The sequence below is a fragment of the Chiloscyllium punctatum genome, chromosome 5 (assembly GCF_047496795.1).
Source record: "Chiloscyllium punctatum isolate Juve2018m chromosome 5, sChiPun1.3, whole genome shotgun sequence".
In the NCBI taxonomy this organism is placed as follows: Eukaryota; Metazoa; Chordata; class Chondrichthyes; order Orectolobiformes; family Hemiscylliidae; genus Chiloscyllium; species Chiloscyllium punctatum.
In genome coordinates, this window is record NC_092743.1 from 98,913,085 (window position 1) to 98,936,382 (window position 23,298).

The 23,298-nt window shown below is 41.5% G+C and overlaps 1 protein-coding gene across 3 annotated transcripts in view; it reads right to left on the bottom strand.

Annotated features, from left to right (window-relative positions):
* nfatc1 (nuclear factor of activated T cells 1) overlaps positions 1-23,298 on the bottom strand; it is a 283,786-nt gene that overhangs the window by 190,432 nt on the left and 70,056 nt on the right. For all 3 annotated transcript variants that reach the window (XM_072570842.1, XM_072570841.1, XM_072570840.1), the window contains 2 exons: positions 13,020-13,222; positions 2,235-2,407 (listed from right to left, as the gene is read on the bottom strand). In XM_072570842.1, the coding sequence (XP_072426943.1) occupies positions 2,235-2,407; positions 13,020-13,222 (376 nt within the window). The remainder of the gene's footprint in view (positions 1-2,234; positions 2,408-13,019; positions 13,223-23,298) is intronic.

A 23,298-nucleotide genomic window follows, 5' to 3' on the forward strand; every position in this document is an offset into this window, starting at 1 on the left:
AACAGTACGCACTGTTCCAGACGGTGCATGACTAAGATTCTGAATAATTAAAACATCACTATCTAATTTTCTTTTAATCTAACTACATTGTGGTAAAGTCTAGCATACAATTAGCCTTTTGTATTACTTTTTCTATTTGTACATTAGCTTCACAACCTTCTCAACTTACTTTCTCCGCATAGTTTTGAATGTGAATCCATGCCCAAGTGAGTCACACACTACCCTTCACTCAAATTGTCAAGATAGTAAATTGTCGTATGATATATAAAATTTTGGGTTTTCTGTTGTATCAAATAAAATCATGGGTATTTTGTTTGAAATTGTGCATTAAGAAAGTCAGAGAAGCATTGATTAAAGATAGGGTATACACAATTAGAGGTTGTAGGTGCATTGTATGAGTTGAAGGTGTAAACATTACAGAGTCAATTTACCATGTGCTGGAATATTGCACTAAGACTAACCACTGAAAAACCATTTTGGCTAAAATAAGATTCAGCGGATGGTACTAATCAGTACCAGAAATCACACATAAAGCAAGCATGCCTGCATCCAGTCAACCTCAATATAGACGTCTATAATGTAGTGTTAAATGTAAGGCAAACTAACATGTAACTCCGCAATGACTTTTACACCCAGCTCAACATTAGGCAACATGTTTCTTCACAATAACACTACGTTTTTTCCCTGCTGTTGCTACAAGAAATTTTATGAAATTTAGTTTTCCCAATTGTTGGTTTTCTGGTTTGGTTCTGAGCTACACCTATCAGTTATGCTGAAGATTCTACCATGAATCAGTACTGAATAAAATTGAGGTCAGTTGTACTCAACCACATGGCTGCATAATTCATAATCATTTCAAGTTCATGCACGCAGAACATACAACTTAGAGAAGGTTCCAACAGAAGAACAACATTGAAAGAGAAAGACAAATCTAAAACGAAAGCTAGATGGTGCTCAGACAAGTATTTGGAAGTGGATAATGTTAATATTAGTGTTTGTGACACAGTCCTTTTCAGAGTTTTTATATATATCAGTAACTCCTATAAGCAGAAAATATAGACAAATAACTTTCTTCGTTTATGTAGTCTCATGTGCTGTGCAGAATGTAATGCACCTTGGTGGTATTATGCACATACAGCTGTTTACAGAGTTTTACCAGCCTGTCAGGAGGAAATGTAAGGTGACAAGTCTCACTACAAACAATGCTATTGGAAAAGCATGTACAAAACTTCTAGTTATGCAAGTTTTCTCGTGCCTCCTAAAATATTACTGTGCAAAATCTAAACAGAATCAAGTAAAAGCATATAATTGCAACTTATTTCATTTAAACATAGCCATTGCCAACTTTCTTTTTTTATTTTTTCCTGGGATGTGGACATCACTGGCTAGGACAGCATTTGTTGCACATTGCTAACTGCCTTTAAACTGAGTGATTTGCTGTGAATCTAGATGCACACACAGGCCAGACTGGGTAAGAATGGCAGATTTCTTTCCATAAAAGGTGTAAGTGAGCTGTGCAAAGCTCGTAATCTTGTGATGCTATTATATGGTGCAAGTGAGTGTGTGCCAAGCCCCTCTGTTTGAGAGAGGCTACAGGCAAACAAAGAACATAAGTGCACAGCTCCCATGTTCAAAGTAGAAATACTCAAAATGAAGGGCAAGTTGGCAGGTCAATGATGCAAGGTTACAGCTCTGTTTCTGGTCTGCACTCAGGGTTTATTCTTCCAGTGGGAGCACTGAACTTACCCCCATCTAAAGTTATGATAGGCATTCAGAATAATTCGCATTTAGTTTTTGGTTTATTCATTTATGGGATGAGAGTATTACTTGAAAGGTGAGCATTTATTGTCCTACCATAATGGTCCAAGAACTAAGTAGCTTTCTGGACCATTTCAGACAGCAGTTAAGAGTCAACCATATTGCTATGGATCTGGTGTCACACTTAGGCCAGACCTTGCGAGGATGGCGGATTTCCTTCCCAAAAAGGAATGCTAGTGAAGGTAATGGGTTTTTAAGACAATCAATAGTGCTTACATGGTCACCATTAGCCTAGTTTTTAAAAAAAACAAATTCTCAATATTTATTGAATTTAAATTTCACCATCTGCTGCAGTGGGATTTGAACACATGTCCTCAGAACATCAACTTGGGACTCTGGATTACTAATTCAGTGACATTACACAATGCCACCACCACAATTCAATCTACCTAAAGCAGAAAGTGAATTATACTTACAGCATTCAATTGGGTTTGATGAAACCTGCAGTGAGATAGTTCTACCGTTAGGTTGTGGAATATGTACACGAAAGACTAGTCTCACTCTCGTATTCTTCCTTCCAATATCAGTCTCGCCTTTCCTCAGCTCAATATCAGAATTCCTAAGTTTCAGTATCCCAGCACAATCAATACTGTTGGATGACAAAAAAAATAGTTTTGTTATTATAAAGACAGATTTTTAAACCTAAATTATTTTTCCAGCTATAATAAACATGATAGGATTTGAATTGTTTATCACCTGACTGCAACCTGTAAAAAATGTTTATCCAGCTAAATAATAGATAGGTTTACTGTTGCAATTTATGGCCTTTTTGTACAACCAGACTTAAACCAGGGAAAATTCATTTAGAAACTGCTGGCAACATGGTACAACAGTACTTAGACAGCAGATTGACTTTTAAAAATGTTGAGTTAGGCCAACTGAAGTAAAAGGAAATACTTAAGACATGATACTAAAAAAGCAGGTAGAACTGAACTCATTCACATAATACAAAGCTAAACTGTGACAAAACAGAGCATAAAAACATACAAATGTTGTTTGAAGAGAAGTTTCAGGTGTGTTACAGAAGATTGAGTGTCACCATTAAATTCCAAAACATTGAAAATTACCTATGTTCATTTCCAGGAAAGGTCTGTGTTATAATTGCATGGAAGCTTGGTGATGGTGACATTTGCTATTTCGTGTACAAAACAGGAATGGGCTGTTAGCTCCTCAAGCCTGTCTCACCATTCAGTGATATCATGGCAGATTTGTGACATAACTCCATATAGCCCATTTTTTATCATGCTTCTTTATAACTTTAGATAATAACAATTTGTTATCTAAAGGAAATTTGTTATCTAAAGGAAGGAAATTGAAGTACAGATCCTCAAGGGTCATAATCTCCGGATTACTGCCCGATCCACGTGCCAATTGGCATAGGGATAAGAAAATTAGGGAAGTAAACACGTGGCTAAGGGATTGGCGTGGGAAAGAGGGATCCCACTTCATGGGGCATTGGCATAAGCTTTGGAACCGGGGGGATCTGTACCGTTAGGACAGTCTCCACCTAAACCGATCAGGTACCAATGTTCTAGCGAAGAGGATAAATAGGGTGGTCAGTAGGACTTTAAACTTCTGAATTGGGGGGAAGGAAAAGTGAAAGCGACAGGGAGTATGGAGTTAAATGGAAAGATAAGCAGCAGGATAGCATGTGTGCAGGCGAATTTAAACTTGAGGCAGTCTGGGAATGCAGCAAAAAGGAAGGATAACTAAGGACATCTTATGACTTGTAACATCTCTAATGATAAGAAAGTTAGCATTAAGGCACTTTACCTGAATGCTCGTAGCATTCAGAACAAAGCAGATGAACTAATGGCACAGGTCATCGTGAATGATTTTGATGTGGTAGGCATCACAGAGACGTGGTTACGGGGGGGGTCAGGACTGGCAGTTAAGCATCCAAGGATTTTCAACTTATCGAAAAGATAGGGAGGCAGGCAGAGGGGGCGGGGTTGCCTTGTTAGTTAAGGACAAATTAAATCTATGGCACTAAATGACATAGCGTCGGATGATGTGGAGTTTGTGTGGGTGGAATTGAGGAACCACAAAGGCAAAAAAAACATAATGGGAGTTATGTACAGACCTCCGAACAGTGGTCAGGACCAGGGGCACAACATGTACCGGGAAATAGAGAAGGCATGTCAGAAAGGCAAGGTCACGATGATCATGGGAGACTTCAATATGCAGGTGGACTGGGTAAATAATGTTGCCAGTGGATCCAAAGAAAGGGAATTCATGGAATGCTTAAAGGATAGCTTTTTGGAACAGCTTGTCATGGAGCCCACAAGGGAGCAGGCTATTCTGGACCTAGTGCTATGTAATGAACCAGACTTTATAAAAAGATCTTAAAGTAAGGGAACACTTAGGAAGCAGCGATCATAATATGGTAGAGTTCAGTCTGCAGTTTGAAAGAGAGAAGGCAAAATCAGATGTAATGGTGTTACAGTTAAATAAAGGTAATTATGAGGGCATGAGAGAGGAACTAACGAAAATAGACTGGAAGCAGAGCCGAGTGAAGACAGTAGAGCAAAAATGGCAGGAGTTTGTGGGTATAATTGAGGACACTGTACAGAGGTTAATCCCCAAGAAAAGAAAGATTATCCGGGGAGGGATTAGATAGCCATGGCTGACAAAGGAAGTCAGGAAATGTATTAAAGAAAAAGAGAGATCCTATAAAGTGGCCAAGAGCACTGGAAAATCAGAAGATTGGGAAGGCTACAAAAACAAACAGAGGATAATAAAGAGAGAAATAAAGAAGGAGAGGATCAAATATGAAGGTAGGCTAGCCAGTAATATTAGAAATGATAGTAAAAGCTTCTTTCAATACATAAGAAACAAACGACAGGCAAAAGTAGACATCGAGCCACTTCAAACTGATGCTGGAAGGCTAGTGATGGGAGATAAGGAAATAGCTGGAGAATTTAATAAGTACTTTGCGTCAGTCAACACAGTGGAAGACATAAGCAATATCCCAACAATTAAAGGGAGTCAGGGGGCTAAGTTAAGTATGGTTGCCATTACAAAAGAGAAAGTGCTAGAAAAGCTAAAAGGTCTTCAAATTGATAAATCTCCTGGCCCCGATGGGCTACATCCTAGAGTTCTGAGGGAGGTGGCTGAGGAAATAGCGGAGGTGCTGGTTGAGATCTTTCAAAATTCACTGGAGTCAGGGAAAGTCCCGGATGATTGGAAGATCGCTGTTGTAACCCCCTTGTTCAAGAAAGGATCAAGACAAAAGATGGAAAATTATAGGCCAATTAGCCTAACCTCAGTTGTTGGTAAAATTCTAGAATCCATCATTAAGGATGAGGTTTCTAAATTCTTGGAAGACCAGGGTCGGATTAGAACAAGTCAACATGGATTTAGTAAGGGGAGGTCGTGCCTGACAAACCTGTTGGAATTCTTTGAAGAGGTGACAAGTAGGTTAGACCAGGGAAACCCAGTGGGTGTGGTCTATTTAGACTTCCAAAAGGCCTTTGGTAAGGTACCACACAGGACGCTGCTGAGTAAGGTGAGGGTCCATGGTGTTCGAGGTGAGCTACTGGTATGGATTGAGGATTAGATGTCTGACAGAAGGCAGAGAGTTGGGATAAAAGGTTCTTTTTCAGACTGGCAGCCGGTGACAAGCGGTGTCCCGCAGGGTTCAGTGTTGGGGCCGCAGCTGTTCACGTTATATATTAATGATCTGGATGAAGGGACTGGGGGCATTCTAGCGAAGTTTGCCGATGATATGAAGTTAGGTGGACAGGCAGGTAGTACTGATGAGGTGGGGAGGCTGCAGAAGGATCGAGACAGTTTGGGAGAGTGGTCCAGGAAATGGCTGATGGAATTCAATGTGAGCAAATGCGAGGTCTTGCACTTTGGAAAAAAGAATACAAGCATGGACTACTTTCTAAACTGTGAGAAAATTCATAAAGCCAAAGTACAAAGGGATCTGGGAGTGCTAGTTGAGGATTCTCTAAAGGTAAACATGCAGGTTGAGTCTGTGATTAAGAAAGCGAATGCAATGTTGTCATTTATCTCAAGAGGGTTGGAATATAAAAGTACCGTTGAGCTACTGAGACTTTATAAAGCTCTGGTTAGGCCCCATTTGGAGTACTGTGTCCAGTTTTGGTCCCCACACCTCAGGAAGGACATACTGGCACTGGAGCGTGTCCAGCGGAGATTCACATGGATGATCCCTGGAATGGTAGGTCTAACATACGAGGAATGGCTGAGGATCCTGGGATTGTATTTATTGGAGTTTGGAAGATTAAGGGTAAATCTAATAGAAACTTACAAGATAATACTTGGCTTGGAAAGGGTGGACGCTAGGAAATTGTTTCTGTTAGTCGAGGAGACTAGGACCTGTGGACACAGCTTTAGAATTAGAGGGGGTAAATTCTGAACAGAAATGCAGAGACATTTCTTCAGCCAGAGAGTGGTGGGTCTGTGGAATTCATTGCCGCAAAGTGCCGTGGAAGCCAGGAAGCTAAATGTGTTCAAGGCAGAGATTGATAAATTCTTGATGTCAAAAGGAATTAAGGGCTACGGGGAGAATGCGGGTAAGTGGAGTTGAAATGCCCATCAGCCACGATTGAACGGCGGAGTGGACTCGATGGGCCGAATGGCCTTACTTCCACACCTATGTCTTATGGTCTTATTTCTCAATCTCAAGTTCAAAAGGTACAATTACCTATCGTCAATTATTATTTATGCTGAATACGCCCATGCGTATCGTTATTTCACTTCTGAAAGGTCTGGCTTTAATTTTTAGACTATACCCTGTGGTCCGTGTTGGATTCAATGGTCTGTTTGACTATGGAATCTGTTGATTATTGGACTCACTGTGCTTAATTGCTTAAACCAGGGAGTGGACTCTGAGAAAAGTAAACAAAGCTGTCGAAAAAGTTGGAATGCAGAGCTAGAATCATATAAAAGACATATAAAGCACTGCATAAAATACTGAATAAAGTTGCTACAATCATGGAAACTAATCTCATCTCCACATAGAACTGGGATATATGAAACACACAACATTCTTAAACTTCCAACCAGTGAAAACAGTTTATCTTCACTGTTGCTTTTGACCATTGCATTCAAATCATCCATCAATCTTCTAATCCTAAAACCATTGTGCTTCTGTTCTAAGTGACAAAAGGATAGTGGCAAAATATACGCAATTTAATGACTTTCCAAAAGTTGTTCCATTTCTTACCTCTGCCTATTCTAAGTTTCAATCTAACATCAGTTTACTGATTCAGTAAAACATTAACTACTATAATGCGGGATACAGGCGAAGGCTGGAATAAGGAAGGCTAAGAACAAGCAATAGGAAAGGATGGCAGACTGCAGTAAAAGAAATATATCAATACCAAAAGATTAATGAAGGATGTCGTGGCATCCACATGGAACAAGTAGGGTAAACTGTTCGCTGAAGCAAAAGGAATGGCAGAGGTACTAAATGCATGCTTTGCTTCTGTCATTATCGGATTAGGAAAATGGTGACAATGATCCAGTTGAAAATGTGGGTGTTGAGCAACTGAGCAATTGTGCTGCCATAGTGATCAATAAATAAGTGGACAAAAAGTTGGCAAATGAAGTATAATGTGGGAAAATGTGAAGCGTTCATTTTGGAAGAGAGAATAAAAGAACAGAATATTATTTAAATATAGAAAAACTGTAGAAAGCTGCAACACAAAGGGATTTGAGGTGCTGGTGCACAAAATACAGGAAGCTAGCACACAAGTGCAGCAGGTTATCAAGAAGATCAATGGAATGTTGGCCCTTATTTCAAGGGAGTTGGAATATAAGAGTAGGGAAATTTTACTGCAACAGGCACTGGTGAGACTATGGAGGTAAAAACAATGACTGCAGATGCTGGAAACCAGATTCTGGATTAGTGGTGCTGGAAGAGCACAGCAGATGCTGCCTGAACTGCTGTGCTCTTCCAGCACCACTAATCCAGAAACTGGTGAGACTATATCTGGAGCACTATGGGCAGTTTTGGTCCACTTATTTAAGGAAAGATATCATTTCACAGGAGGCAACTCAGAGAAGATTCCCTAGAAGGATCCCTCTGATGGAGGGATTATCTTATGAGCAAAGGTTAAACAGGTTGAAACTTTACTCACTCTTTGCTTCCTCACTCTCCATGGGAGTTATACCTGGGTTAGAAGGAGGTGAATGTTGTTCCTCTTTTCAAGAAGGGTAATAGGGAAATCCCTGGCAATTACAGACCAGTCAGTCTTATGTCTGTGGTCAGCAAGGTTTTGGAAAGAATTCTAAGGGATAGGATTTATTACAATTTGAAAAAGCATAGTGTGATTAAAGGGAGTCAGCATGGCTTTGTGAGGGGCAGGTCATGCCTCACAAATATTATTGAGTTCTTTGAGGAGGTAACAAGACAGGTTGACAAAGGTTGAACAGTGGTTGTGATGTATATGGATTTCAGCAAGGCATTTGATAAGGTTCCCCATGGTAGGCTCATTCATAAAGTCAGGAGGTATGGGATACAGGGAGATTTGGCTGACTGGATTGAGAATTGGTTGGCTGACAAAAGGCAGAGAGTGGTTGTAGATGGAAAGTATTCTGCCTGGAGGACAGTGTTGAGTGGTGTGCCGCAGGGCTCTGTTCTTGGGCCTCTGCTCTTTGTAGTTTTTATAAATGACGTGGATGAGGAGGTTGAGGAGTGGGTTAGTAAATTTGCTGATGACACAAAGGTTGGAGGTACCATTAATAGTATCAAGGGTTTTGCAGGCTGCTGCGCAACATTGACAGGATGCAGAGCTGGGCTGAGAAATGGCAGATGGAGTTCAACCTGGATAAATGCGAAGTGATGCATTTTGGAAGATTGAACCGGAATGCTGAATATAGGATAAAAGACAGGATTCTTGGTAGTGTGGAGGAACAGAGGGATCTTGGTGTTCAAGTACATAGATCTCTCAAAGTTGCCACCCAAGTGGCTAGAATTGTAAAGGAAGCATGGTGTTTTGGCTTTCATTAACAGGGGGATCAAGTTTAACAGCTGCAAGGTTTTGCTACAGCTCTACAAGTCCCTAGTGAGACCACACTTGGAATATTGTGCCCAGTTCTGGTCGCCCTACTATAGGAAAGCTATAGAGGCTTTGGAGAGGGTGCAAAGAACGTTTACCAGGATGCTGCCTGGACTAGAGGGCTTGCCTCATGAAGAGAGGGTGACTAAGCTCAGACTTTTCTCTCTGGAGAGAAGGAGGAAGAAAGGTGACCTGATCGAGGTATACAAGGTAATGAGAGGCATGGATAGAGTCAATAGCCTGAGACTTTTTCCCAGGACAGGTCTGACTGGCATGAGGGGTCATGGCTTTAAGATAATAGGAGAAAGGTATAGAGGGGACGTCAGAGGAAGGCTCTTTATGCAGAGAGTTGTGAATGCATGTGGTGGTGGTGGAAGCAGAGTCATTAGGGACATTTAAGTGACTGCTGTACATGTACATGGACAGCAGTGAATTGAGGGGTGCGTAGGTTAAGTTATTTTATTTCACATTAGCATTAATCCTCAGTGCAACATCATGGGTTAAAGAACCTGTTCTGTGCTGTACTTTTCTATGTTTTATGTTCTAAGAATGAGACGTGAACTCATTGAAACACGTACGATTTTTAAGAGGCTTGACAGGGTAAATGCTGAGAGGATGTTTCCCCTCATGGGCAAGTCTAGGACTAGAGGGCATAGTCGCAGACTAAAGGAGCACCAATTTAAGACTGAGATTAGGAGGAACTCCTTATCAGAGGGTTGAGTCTTTGGAACTCATTGCCACAGAGATTTTTTTGGCCAGAGTTCTTGTGTATATTTAAGGCTGAACTAGGTAGATTCTTGATCTGTAAAGGAATCAAGAGTTACGGAAAAAGGGCAGGAGATGAACATTAAGAATGTCAGATCAGCCATGATCCTATTGAATCGCGGACCAGACTTGATGAGCTGAATGGCCTATTCCTGTTCCTACTTCTTATATTCTTATGGTATAAAGTAGAGGCACTAAAAAGCCTGGCAACACACCAGATTTAGTAATCATCAGATCCAGATGGGCCATATCCTAGATTGCTGACAAGGGTATGGGAACAAATTGCAGAGCTGCTGACACAAATTTTCTAGGCCTCTCTGAACACAGGACTAGTCCTGGGGGACTGGGGAACTGCAAATGTGACACCACTGTTTAAGAAAGGGGCAAAAGATGACCCAGGTAACTACAGACCTGTCAGCTTGACGTCAATAGTGGGAAAACTGATGGAGGCTATAATACAAGATAAAAGTAAATATACACACTACAGAGAAAAATATGTTAATATAAGACAGTCAGCATGGCTTTGTCAAGGGCAGGTCATGTCTGACAAATGTGACTGAGTTCTTTGACAAAATGTTAACAGGCGGTGGATGAGGTTAGTACTGTATGTTTGGACTTCCAAAAAACATTTGATACTGTGCAACATGGCAAATTAAAAGTGTCTGAGATTAGCAGGCTCTTGACAGCATAGTTTAGAGTTGTCGAAAATATAGGAAAGAGAGGATAGGTATAGATGGGCATTTCTCAGATTGGAGACAAGTTGAAAGTGATGTTTCCCAGGGCTCAATGCTTTTACTGATTTATATAAATGATTTGGAGATGGGTGTTAAGGGCAAAGTCTAAATTTGCAGATGATACTAAACTAGGGAGGATAGTGGATTGTAAGAATGATAGTGAGTTTTGCGAATTGTGAGAATGATGCTGAGCGACTTCAGAAGACATTGACAAGTTGGCCAAATTGGTAAATGAATTTCAATGCAGAAAAATCTGAGTTCGTGCATTTTGGTTGAAGAAAGGCAATACAGGCCCCATGGTACACCTTTGAGGTGAGTACAAGATCAAACGGACCTTCAGGTTCACGTGCATAATTCTCTGAAGGTGGCTGGGAAATGAAAACAGTTGTTTAAAAGATTTATAGGGTCCTTGGGTTTATAAATAAAGGCATAGAGTATAAAAGCAAGGAGGTGATGCTACTCCTCTACAAATTGTTGTTCAGGCCACATTTGGAGTATTGTTTTCAGTTATTAAGAAAAGACATTGAAGCATGGAGAGAGAATAAAAGAGATTTACTAAAATGATATCAGGAATGAGAGATTTTAGACACAAGGAAAGATTACAGAAACTGGGTTTATTCTCCTTGGAGCAGAGAAAATTAAGGGTGACCTTACTGAGGTGCTCAAAATTATGAATAATTTTAACAGGGTAAAGAAGGATATTCTGTTTCTGCTAGTTGCCATGTCAGTAACTAGTGTCACAATTTCAAGACTGTTAGCAAGATAGGCTAGGTGTGACATGAGTAGAAATTTCTTTACACAGAGAGTTGTTGGGATTTGGAATGCGCTGCCTGGGAGAGTAACGGAGGCAGATTCCACACAACATTACAAAAGAGAGTTAGATATATATTTGAAAATGATTCATTTAGACGGCTGTAGAGATAGGGCTGGAGAATGCGATTAGCTGGATAGCTATTTCGGAAGTTGATATAAATGTGATGGGTCAAATGGCCTCCTTCTGTAATGTAAACTGCTATGATTCCATGCTAGGGAAAAGGCTTGTCCAATGTTTTATACTGAAGGGCTACCACTACACTATATTTCCAAGATGAATGAAAATGGTTTTGTATAACTAGTACAATTACTGCAAGAAAATTAGTTAACCAGGACCAAAAGGTATCCAATGAAATTATTTCACAGCAACATCAAAGTGATTACAGAAGTTCAGACACAATGTGGAACATTCTACCTATTTCAAGATAAATGCAAGGAGACTTTTTTTTAATACATGACAACTTTTAACAACCTTGATTTTTTTGCATCATTAACAAAAATTAAAAATAAAAACAAAAGCACTCTTTAAAACAGTGCACCCTATATTTTTTCAGTGATAGCAGTTAGCAACAGTTCTTACCATTTATTTTAAACATACATCCTTTCAGTTAAGTTAGCATAAAAAGTTATTTTTAATCAACACATTAAACATGTGCATCTCACAAGCGTGCAACTTATTTTGGTGGCACATGTTGTTGAACCATCTGCATAAGAAAATAGTGCATTTTGCTATTACTTTTCAAATTTTCAGGATGTACTAAAGTGTCGTCACCATTACAATATAGGAAATATGGCAGAAAGTTTGTCCATGTGGAGCTCCCACAAACAGTAATGGCATGATGACCAGATAACTTGTTTATAGAGTCACAGAATCACTAAGTTTGGAAGCAAGCCGTTCAGCCCACTGACCCTCCAAAGAACATCCCACACAGACCCACTCCTCTACCCTAACCCTGTAACCCCCCCCCCCCCCCCCCCCAATCCATCTAGCCTACTCATCCCTGGATACTATGCACAATTTAACATGGCCAATCCACCTATTCTGCACATCTTTGGACTATAGAGGAAACTGGAGCTTCTGGAGGAAGCCCACACAGACACAGGGAGAAGGTACAAGCTCCACATAGACAGTCACCTCAGGCTGGAATCAAACCCAGGTCCCCGGGGCTGTGAGGCAGCACTCAGTGATAACCACTGAGTCACCATGCTGTGATGCTATTTGAGAGATTTGTATTGACCAACTGGTTTGAAGTTGCTTGCTTTTCATCAAAATAATGTTGTGGGATTTTTACATCCACTTAATAGGGCTAACAGGGTTTTGGTTTAACACCCCAACCAAAAGATGTGCTGCCTGATTTCCGCTTCCGCCCCCCACCTCCTCCCCCACCCCGTACCAAAATAAAGTGTCAGTCTAGATTTTGTGCTCAATACTTGGAGTTGAAGTTGAACCTATGAACTTCTAACTCCAAAGCAAGCGTGAGCCATGATCGACATGCAAACTGTGGTCATGGTGGAATGATTTTCTGCCTGCAATCTACAATGAACTCAAACAGCATGTAAAGAGTGTATGATAATTGCAGAATCTGGATGCTGCAGCTAATGGCTTCTGCATTAATTTATACCCTACAAATAGAAGTATTAAGTAATCTTGTAGTAGATTCTCATTAAAGTTTCAAGGTCCACTTATGTGGCAATGAAAATCTGCAAATGGTACAAAATGGGATTAGGGAAAGAAAAATTACTTTAGTTTAAAAAGCTCCAAGAGCATTTTACTTTGCAATGGCTTTTCACATCATGGTAAAACATGTGAACAGAGGAGTCTTTTTTTGAAGATGGAGACATTTGAAATTAGGCTTACTTTGCTCTCATGTTGTTTTCTGGTAACAGTGGAATCTCCAGCACCTTGGTGTTATTGATAATGTTTTCATGGCTGCTTGTGGAAACTGTCTTCCCAGTGATTCGATGGACCTGGTAGAAAGCATGGGGTCGCAACAGGCGATCGTCTGCTGTCCCGATGAACAGCTGTAGAGTAAGTGGTTCACTTTCCATATAACCATGGAGCTGGCAATAAAACCAAAAGAGACTCAGTTTGATATTATATAACACACAGCATTAAGTACCTTTATGTATATATATACAAAAACTGAAGCCAAAACCAGGCAAGAAAATTATTGACAGCTACTAAATATGTTACATACTTCAGTAATCACAACATAAAAGTGTATTTAGTCCATTTCTCATTAGAGTAAATTTTGCCAAACACGATTAATTTATAGTTCCAGACACTTCTTTGAGGCTGCTGTGGTGTTGTTTCTCAAGGGTCCAAAAAAGAAACACAAAGACTGGTTTCACAAATCTTTTCAAAAGATGCTCCTCCAACAATCTCATTCTTGTCTATTACTTCCAACATGCAACATGTATAAAACTGCTGGACACCTGATTAAGGCACTTAAAATTATCAATTGGTAGTACTCTCACCACTGAGTCAGAAGATTATGGTTCAAGTCCTGATCCTAGAATTGAGCACACCAATCCAGGTTGGCATCCCAAGTTCAGCACCAAGGGAGCAGGAGAGTGTCAGAGATACTGTCATTTCAATAGGATGTTAAACCAAAGTCATGTATGCCAAGCAGGTAAATGCAAAAGATCCATGGCAGTATTTCAATGAAGAGGAGGGAAAGTCCTTGCCAACAGACTTCATTTCATCAAAACACATTATTTAATTCTTAAACTGTGAGAGCTTGCTGCACATAACTTGGCTGCCACATTTCCTACATTCTAACTTTAAAAAGTACTGCATTGACAGTAAAACACTATGGGATATCTGCTGATAATGAAAGGCACTACAGAGGAACCTTGATTATCCAAATATCAATTATCCGAATTTCGAATTATCCGAAGAAGATCTCAAGGTCCGGCAAAATTGTTACATCAAAGAGGTGAGTATATTGGGATTACCTGTACTGAAGAACATGTGAAATCGCTGGCAAAAACGAAGAAACACAAGCACCTCAAGCATCAGCTGCTGGATATCTTTTAGGTAAGGGTTAGTTACACAGCCCTTTGCAAAAGTAAGTGCTTTACAGGGTACTCCCGTCACTTTAACAGGCCGTCCATGAAAAGATGGCCGAGAATGTAAACTCATGCGCAAGGCAGTGCTTCTGCCTTTCTGAGATAAAGGAGCACAAAAGCGAGTCGCATGTCAACTTTCTCTGTTCTTTTATAAGTTCTCTGTGAACGTCAGCCTGTAGAAGTTTCGCACCTTTTTAAAAATACATGAGAAAAATGGCTAAGAAAGTAAACGCATGCGCAAGATGGTGCTTCTGTCTTTCTATCGCGACACTGATTTCATGGAAACTGACAAATGCACTTGTGATCATAGAAGCTATTCGGGATCTTGTTTAATGTTGGGATTTTACATATTTTTATGATCGTAAGGGTTTAGTTCTTTCCAGTTTAACCTGCAATTTGCAGAATGCGAATATTAGTTTGTTTATTTAGCAGACTCATCAAAATTATAGATTTAAACAAACTCTGAGGTAGGGCACAGCATTAGATCAGTACACCTTCCCTTGTTTAAGGTCAAATTGATTATCCAAATACGAACGAAGTAGTGCCCGCCCATCTCGTTCGAATAATCTGTATAGAGTCATAGAGATGTACAGTATGGAAACAGACCCTTCAGTCCAACCCGTCCATGTTGACCAGATATCCCAACGCAATCTAGTCCCACCTGCCAGCACCCGGCCCATATCCCTCCAAACCTTTCCTATTCATATACCCATCCAAATATCTCTTAAATGTTGCAACTGTACCAGCCTCCACCACATCTTCTGGCAGCTCATTCCATACACGTACCACCCTCTGTGTGGAAAAAGTTGCCCCTTAGGTCTCTTTTATATCTTTCCCCTCTCACCCTAAACCTATGCCCTCTCGTTCTGGACTCCCTGACCCCAGGGAAAAGACTTTGTCTTTTCATCCCATCCATGCACCGCATAATTTTGTAAACCTCTATAAGGTCACCACTCAGCCCCCGATGCTCCAGGGAAAACAGCCCCAGCCTGTTCAGACTCTCCCTATAGCTCAGATCCTCCAACCCTGGCAACACCTTTGTAAATCTTTTCTGAACCCTTTCAAGTTTCACAACATCTTTCTGATAGGAAGGAGACCAGAATTGCACACAATATTCCAACAGTGGCCTAACCACTGTCCTTTACAGCTGCAACATGACTTCCCAACTCCTGTTCTCAAAACTCAGACCAATAAAGGAAAGCATACCAAACGCTTTCTTCACTATCCTATCTACCTGCGACTCCACTTTTAAGGAACTATGAATCTGCACTCCAAGGTCTCTTTGTTCAGCAACACTCCCCAGGACCTTACCATTAAGTGTATAAGTCCTGCTAAGTTTAGCTTTCCCAAAATGCAGCACCTCGCATTTATCTGAATTAAACTCCATCTGCCACTTCTCAGCCCATTGGCCCATCTGGTCCAGATCCTGTTGTAATCTGAGGTAACCCTCTTCGCTGTCCATTACACCTCCAATTTTGGTGTCATCTGCAAACTTACTAATTATACCTCTTATGCTCGCATCCAAATCATATATACAAATGATGAAAAGTAATGGACCCAGCACCGATCCTTGTGGCACTCCACCGGTCACAGGCCTCCAGCCTGAAAAACAACCCTCCACCACCACCCTCTGTCTTCTACCTTTGAGCCAGTTCTGTATCCAAATGGCTAGTTCTCCCTGTATTCCATGAGATATAACCTTGCTAATCAGTCTCCCATGGGGAACCTTGTCGAAAGCCTTACTGAAGTCCATATAGATCACATTTACTGCTCTGCCCTCATCAATCTTCTTTTTTACTTCTTCAAAAAATTCAATCAACTTTGTGAGACATGTTTCCCCACGCACAAAACCTTGTTGACTATCCTGAATGAGTCCTTGCCTTTCCAAATACATATGATTGCAAATCTTTTTTTAAAGTCTCCACTGTCCTTAAATATTTATGTTTTCTAAAGAAAACTCAATAATTGTACACTGCTGCAATAAATAAATTATTATTGTGCAGCAAACTGAAATGTTTATATTGCAGTAAATTTGCCAAAGCTTTGAAGTATTTTTTAAAAGAGAAATTCATTCTCGGGGTGTGGGCAACACTAGCAGAAGCAGCACTTATTGCCCATTCCTAAATGTCCTTGAGAAACACACCTAAGTGCATTTTTTTTTTGCTGAGCAATCTCATTCTCTATGTGGTAGAGGTACATCCATACCATTGTTAGGTAGAAAACTCTAGGATTTTGAGTCAAAAACAATGAAGGTACAGCGACATGTGAAGAGGAGGAGATAGCTGCTGTCTTTGTCCTTTCAGGTGTTGGAGATCTCTGGCTTGGGAGCTGCTATTGAAAAAGCCTTGGCAACTTGCAGTAGTCAAGAGTCAAAATTAGAAAGCTTTCTAAAAATTACGAATTCATAACAAAAACAGCAATTGCAATTTTCTACCATTAGAAAGACATAAAAGGTTTCATGCAAGTAACATTGTTATTCTACCTACAAGGCATAGATTTGTATCAGGAAACATCTTGATTAAGTGATTATCTTGATTAGATTGAACATCTTGATTAGATAGTTATAGACTGTCACAGAGCATTGTGAGGACAGTTAGCAAAAAAGGGTGCCAACCTCTACAAACCCTAATCACTGAAATTCCTTCCTGAAACCTCTATGTCTTTAAGGCACACTTTTAAAACATCCCTCTTTGACTAAATTTTGGTCGAATTTCTCCATGGCAAATCAAGTTTTATTTGATCATTCTCTTGTGAAGCACACTGGGTCATTTTAAAGGCAGGTTTATAATTGCAGCTTGTTCATATGAAGATAGCACAAAGACTTCAACAAGATGCGAGTGTGGGAGTAATGGTTAACCAAGTGCTAATGACTAAAAGCAAGGTCAAATCATACGACTAAGAATACTGCGCAAAGAGAAAGTATGAATAATACTGTTAATGTGGTGGAGGACAAAATTGAGCTGTGAAATGTGCATGCAAAAGAAAGCAAGCATAGGTCCCAAGGAACTGCATCAAAGACAACATCAAGACAACAGAGGTGAAATTTGCAGTTAGGCCATGATGGGACATAAAATAACTGCAGGAAAGAATATCCAAGGCTGAGACAACAGACGCCCAGGTTAGATGTGATTCCCTACAGTGTGAAAACAGGCCACTTGGCCCAACAAGTCCACACCGACCCTCTGAAAAATAACCCCCCGCAACCCATACCCCTACCCTATTATCCCACATTTACCCCTGACTAATGCACCTAACCTACACACCCCTGAACACTATGGACAATTCACCTGACCTGCACATCTTTGGACAGTAGGAGGAGACCAGAGCAGCTAGAGGAAGCCCACGCAGACACAGGGAGAATGTGCAAACTCCACACAAACAGTCACCCAAGGCGGGAATTGAATCCAGGACCCTAGTGCCATGAGGCAGAAATGCTGACTACTAAGCCACCGTTGTGAATCATTGGAGATGGGACAAACAGCACAAGGTGTGTGTCAGGACTACATGGAAGACCCAATATGCTGACATTCATGGGAACTGCTCATCAAATTTGTAATAATAACAGTAAATGACTCTACTCCCCAGGACCCTTCAAAAAAGTCTGTCTCTGTGTTGGATTCACAGCATTTGGGCAGATCCAATTTATTTACATGCATACTTAGCCAGGAAATGTTAAATTAAAAAAACTCTTCATCTAACTCCTGAATAACTAAACATTGACCCCCAAAAATACACACTGACCAGACCCACCCAACCTTCCCCAGCACCGTCCTTCTCTACCTAGTCAAATCTGACAAGTCTCTGACCTGAAAACGCATGCCAACCTGATGTGACCACACTCAGACTCACCTACTCACACATCCATCTGTCACTCCATCATACCCAACGCATTCACCTGCCACCCAATCACATTGCTCCTTCACTCATGCATCCACCTGTGTGTTCATCATTTAAACTCATTGTACAGAATCTATTGTTGCAAAAAGGGGGCTTGGCTTCTATACCCACCCCTACAAACAGTACTTTGCTACAACAGACTCAGCATGGTACTATATTTCTAAAGAAGCCAGAGTCAGAAGATCCTGCTGTCATATTGAGACTTGGGTACCAACTGGGGTAGTTCACTATCTCCTATCTTTTTCTAGATATTATTAATCAGCCTGTTCAGTGCATTATGACATACCTCAGGGACAGATGGGACTCGAACTTAGACTTCCCAAATCAGAGAGAGGGACACTACCACTGCATCGCAAGACCACCTCTTTCTAGGCTATGAGGAATTGACAATTTATCAATGGTAGAAAGTAGACCACTACAGAGTGTTAATAAGAAGTTATTTGTCTCACATAAGATACAGTTTATTTCACAATAACAAATACTACAATTACCATTAATTACAACTATCGGGAGCCAGTATGTCACATCTATCTCCATCAGGATCTTGTGCAAGTCTAACTTTCTCTATCCAAAGACTGCGTGACATATCAAATTGAGTGGAGCTTATAAAATCTCAACAGTAAATCTTTCAGAGCCATTACATTATACAACAATGACCAGAATATCAGGGCAACATTAGGGTGCACAAGAATATGAGAAGAAAGATAATTTGACATTGGTGTATCATGGAAGATCTGGGTCAGGACCAGACCCAGGATCTGGATCAAGATCTTCAACTATTCCAGTTAAAGTCAAACTGGCTTATCACAAAAGAATGCAGACAAGGAGAGGTGGACTTGGAGACCAGAATGTGCTATTTTCTATGCAGGAAGGGTCGGGGTGAGGCTTGTGAAATCTAGCATCCGTGCAAGCTGCGGGTCAGGAAAGAGCTTGTGGTCTTTATAAAGTAATTACTTTATAAAGTTATACAACAAGGAAACAGGCCCTTTGGTCCAACTCGTCCATGCCAACCAAATATCCTAAATAAATACACTTCCATTTGCCAGCATTTGGCCCATATCCTTCTAAACCCTTTCTATTCATATACCCCTCCAAACGCCTTTTAAATATTGCTATTGTAATAACCTCCACCACTTCCTCTAGCAGCTCATTCCATACTCGTACCACCCTCTGGTTGAAAACGTTGCTTCTTAGGTGCCTTTTAAATCATTCCCCTCTCACCTTAAACTTATGTCATCTAGGTTTGGACTCCCTCACCCTGGGAAAAAGACCTTGAATATTCATTCTACTCATGCCCTTCATGATTTTACAAACCTCTATAAAGTCATCCCTCAGCCTCTGACGCTCCAGGGAAAATAGATCCAGCCTATTCAGCTTCTCCCTACAGCTCAAACTGTCCAACCCTGGCAACATCTTTGTAGATCTTTTCTGCACCCCTTACAGTTGAACAACATCTTCCCTGTAGTGGGGAGACCAGAACTGAAAACAGTATCCCAAAAGTGGCCTAATAAATGTCCTGTACTACCACAACATGACATTCCAACTCCTACACACAATGCACTGACTAATAAAGGCAAGCATACCAAAAGCCTCTTCACTAACCTGTCTACCTGTGACTGAACCTTTAAGGAACTATAAACCTGCGCCCCAACGTCTCTTTGCCCAGCAACATTCCCCAAGGCTCTACCATTAAGTGTATAAGTTGAAATCTTTGAATTTGCATGCTATATTGCATCAACCTGGCGAAAGTGAGGACTGCAGATGCTGGAGATTAGAGTCGACAGTGTGGTACTGGAAAAGCACAGCAAGTCAGGCAGCATTCGAGGAGCAGGAAAATCGACATTTCTGGCAAAAGCCTTTCATCGGGAATGAGGCAAGGAGCTTTGGGCGTGGAGAGTTAAATGGGAGGGGGGCTAGGAGTGCAATAGGTGGATGGAAGTTGGGTAATGGTGACAGGTCAGAGAGGAGGGTGGGACAGATAGCTGGGAAGGAAGATAGACAGGTAGGACAGGTCATGAGGGTGGTGCTGAGCTGGAAGGTTGGATCTGGGATAAGGTGGGGGGAGGGGAAATAAGGAAACTGGTGAAATCCACATTGATGCCACGAGGTTGGAGGGTCCCAAGGCAGAAGATGAGGCATTCTTCTTCCAGGCATTGGGTGCTAAGGGAGTGACGATGAAGGAGGCCCAGGACTTGCACGTCATTGGCGGAGTGGGAGGGGGAGCTGAAGTGCTTGGCTAAGGGGTGGTGGGATTGGTTGGTGCGGATGTCCCGGAGATGTTCTCTGAAGCACTCTGCGAACAGGTGTCCTGTCTCCCCAATGTAGAGGAGACTGCATCGGGAGCAATGGCTAGAGTAAATGATATGTGGAAGTGCAGGTGAAACTTTGATGGATGTAGAAGGCTCCTTTGGGGCCTTGGATGGAGGTGAGGGGGGTGATGTGGGTGCAAGTTTTACAATTCCTGTGGTAGCAGGAGACGGTGCCAGTAGGGGAAGGTGGGTTGTTGGGGACACGGGGATCTGACCAGGTAGTCACGGAGGGAATGGTCTTTACGCAAAGTGGATAGGGGTGGGGAGGGAAATATATCTCTAGTGGTGGGGTCCTTTTGTAGGTGGCAGAAATGGCAGAGGATGATGTGATGTATAAGGAGGTTGGTGGGGTGGAAGATGAGGATCAGGGGGGTTCTGTCCTTGTTGCGGTTGGAGAGGTGGGGTTCGAAGGCAGAGGTGTGGGAAGTGGATGAGATGCACTGGAGGGCATCATCAACCAAGGAGGGGGGGAACCTGCAGTCTTTAAAGAAGGAGGCCATCTGGTGTGATATGTGGTGGAACTGGTTCTCCTGGCAGCAGATGTGGTGGTGGCAGAGGAATTGGGAATAAACCTATCAACACACTGAACGTGGCCATGCAAGTAGCATGGTATCTGCACTTATCAATATTCCAAGAAGAGTTCTAGTCAGTTTTGTATTAAAACTGTAAAATAATGCTGTCAGTGACCCATAAATAATCACTTCTATAGATGCACATGCACTAAGCGGAGAAGGAATCCCAGGATTTGGAGCCAAACACGATAAAAGAGTGACCAACGGTTGGCACTAACCAAAGTCACCAATACATGGCAGACATCTAATATAATTAATGTTCCTCCTGTCTATGGGCATGGCCAGGGTACAACTATAGTGCATATACTTTAAAACAGAATGGTGGTGCACAAGAAACATACTGAGTAGGTACGTTCCTGCTTGAACGCAACATTTTGCAAAACCAATCAAATAGCAACATCTAGATAAATGCTATCATCTCCCACAGATGACACCTTGAAGGGAAAGACATTTGTATTGTGTCTTCCACAATTTCAGACCCTTTACAGCCAATGAAATACTTTTGAAGGATACTTACTATTGCAACAATAGAAACTACAGCCAGTGGAATACATTTCCATCATACACTGATAAAATATAGGAAACAAGGCAGCTAACTTGCACACACCAAGCTTCCACAATGAGATAAATGAGCGGATAATACACTTCTTATTTTACTGATGTGGGTTGGGGAACAAATAAATATTGAAAAATGTGTTCCTGGAAAAGCGCAGCAGGTCAGGCAGCATCCCAGAAGCAGGTGAATCAACGTTTCAGACATAAGCCCTTCTTCAGGAATCTTCAGGCTTATGCCCAAAACGTCGATTCTCCTGTTCCTGGGATGCTGCCTGACCTGCTGCACTTTTCCAGCAACACATTTTTCAGCTCTTATCTCCAGCATCTGCAGTCCTCACTTCCTCCCCGAACAAATAGATATTGTCCAGATCACCAGTGGAGAAATCAAGGGAATTTATCCATCCACCTGAGAAGACAGATAGAGCATGCATTGAACGCGGCCTCCAGCAGAGCACTCCTTCAGTACTACACTGGAACCGCCTACCTGGATTATATGTGTCCAAGTCTCTGGATTGAGGAACGAACCTACGATAGTTTGGCTCAGGGACACGCATGCTGCCACTGCACCATAGCTGACAACTGTCACTTTTCAGTTCTCAACAACACTAGTGGCTTCTGCCAAGGGCATGAAATTACAAATCACAGAATGAATTAGAAATCCCTACAGTACTTAAGGGGGCCATTCAGCCCATCCAGTCCACACTGACCCTCTGCAGAACATCCCACACAGACCCATCTCTCTACCCTATCCCCATAACCTTGCATTTCCCATGCTTCATCCTCGTAACCTACACATACCTGGACACCATGGGTAATGTATAATGGCCAATCTACCTAATACAGAGTGCTACTGTCTACAGAAGGTGCAAAAAGTGGCATATCTAATAATGAAGTAGGGATGATTTCCCCCAATTCCCCTCAGTAGCCTTTCTAAGAGCTGCAACCTAATCCACATCGTTTCCATCCGCACTTGGAGGAAATCCACACAGATACAAGCAGAATACGCAAACTCCAGATGGTTATCCAAACTGGATCCCTGGCACTGTGAGGCAGCAGTGCTAACCAGTGAGCTCCTGTGCCAACCAGATGGTCCTAAATGCATCAAGAGTATCTCCCATTGCTGCTCCAGAGAATTCAAAGCTGAGAACATGAAAGTCTTCAACTCACCAAGATTACTTTAGATGCTACAAACACAGGACAGCGACTGCTCAATACTTAGAGAGATCACCCAACCTAGTGAAGAAATGCTGAATGTACTATTGTTTGTAATAGAAACAGCTTTTTCCTGTATGGAAGACCATGTATCATTTTTCCTCCCCAAACCACCTTGAGAACATAGTGCTATTGAACATTCTCATAACCCTAACCTTGTCCCAGGATTTCCTGAAGTGAAATTAAGATGGCAAGAGAGAGAATACAGAGTGCTACTGTCTGCAGAAAGTACAAAAAGTGGCAGATCTAAAAATGAAGTAGAGATGATTTCCTCTCAGTAGCCTAGGAGCTACCACGATTTTGATTGAGGGGATCTGAAACAATCAAACAGAAGAGAAACTAATGATAAACAGACAAGCAAAGCATTCCCTCCTCAGTCTTTGTGGGAGACTTTCAGACCTGGAAGTATTAGGCTATTGTTCTTGACTTACTAACAGGAGGTGCATCAGCCATTGGCCATGTCTGTTACTGCAGCCTTCTCAATATCGCTGTGCAAGGTCCTAAAGAGCAGCTTTGCACC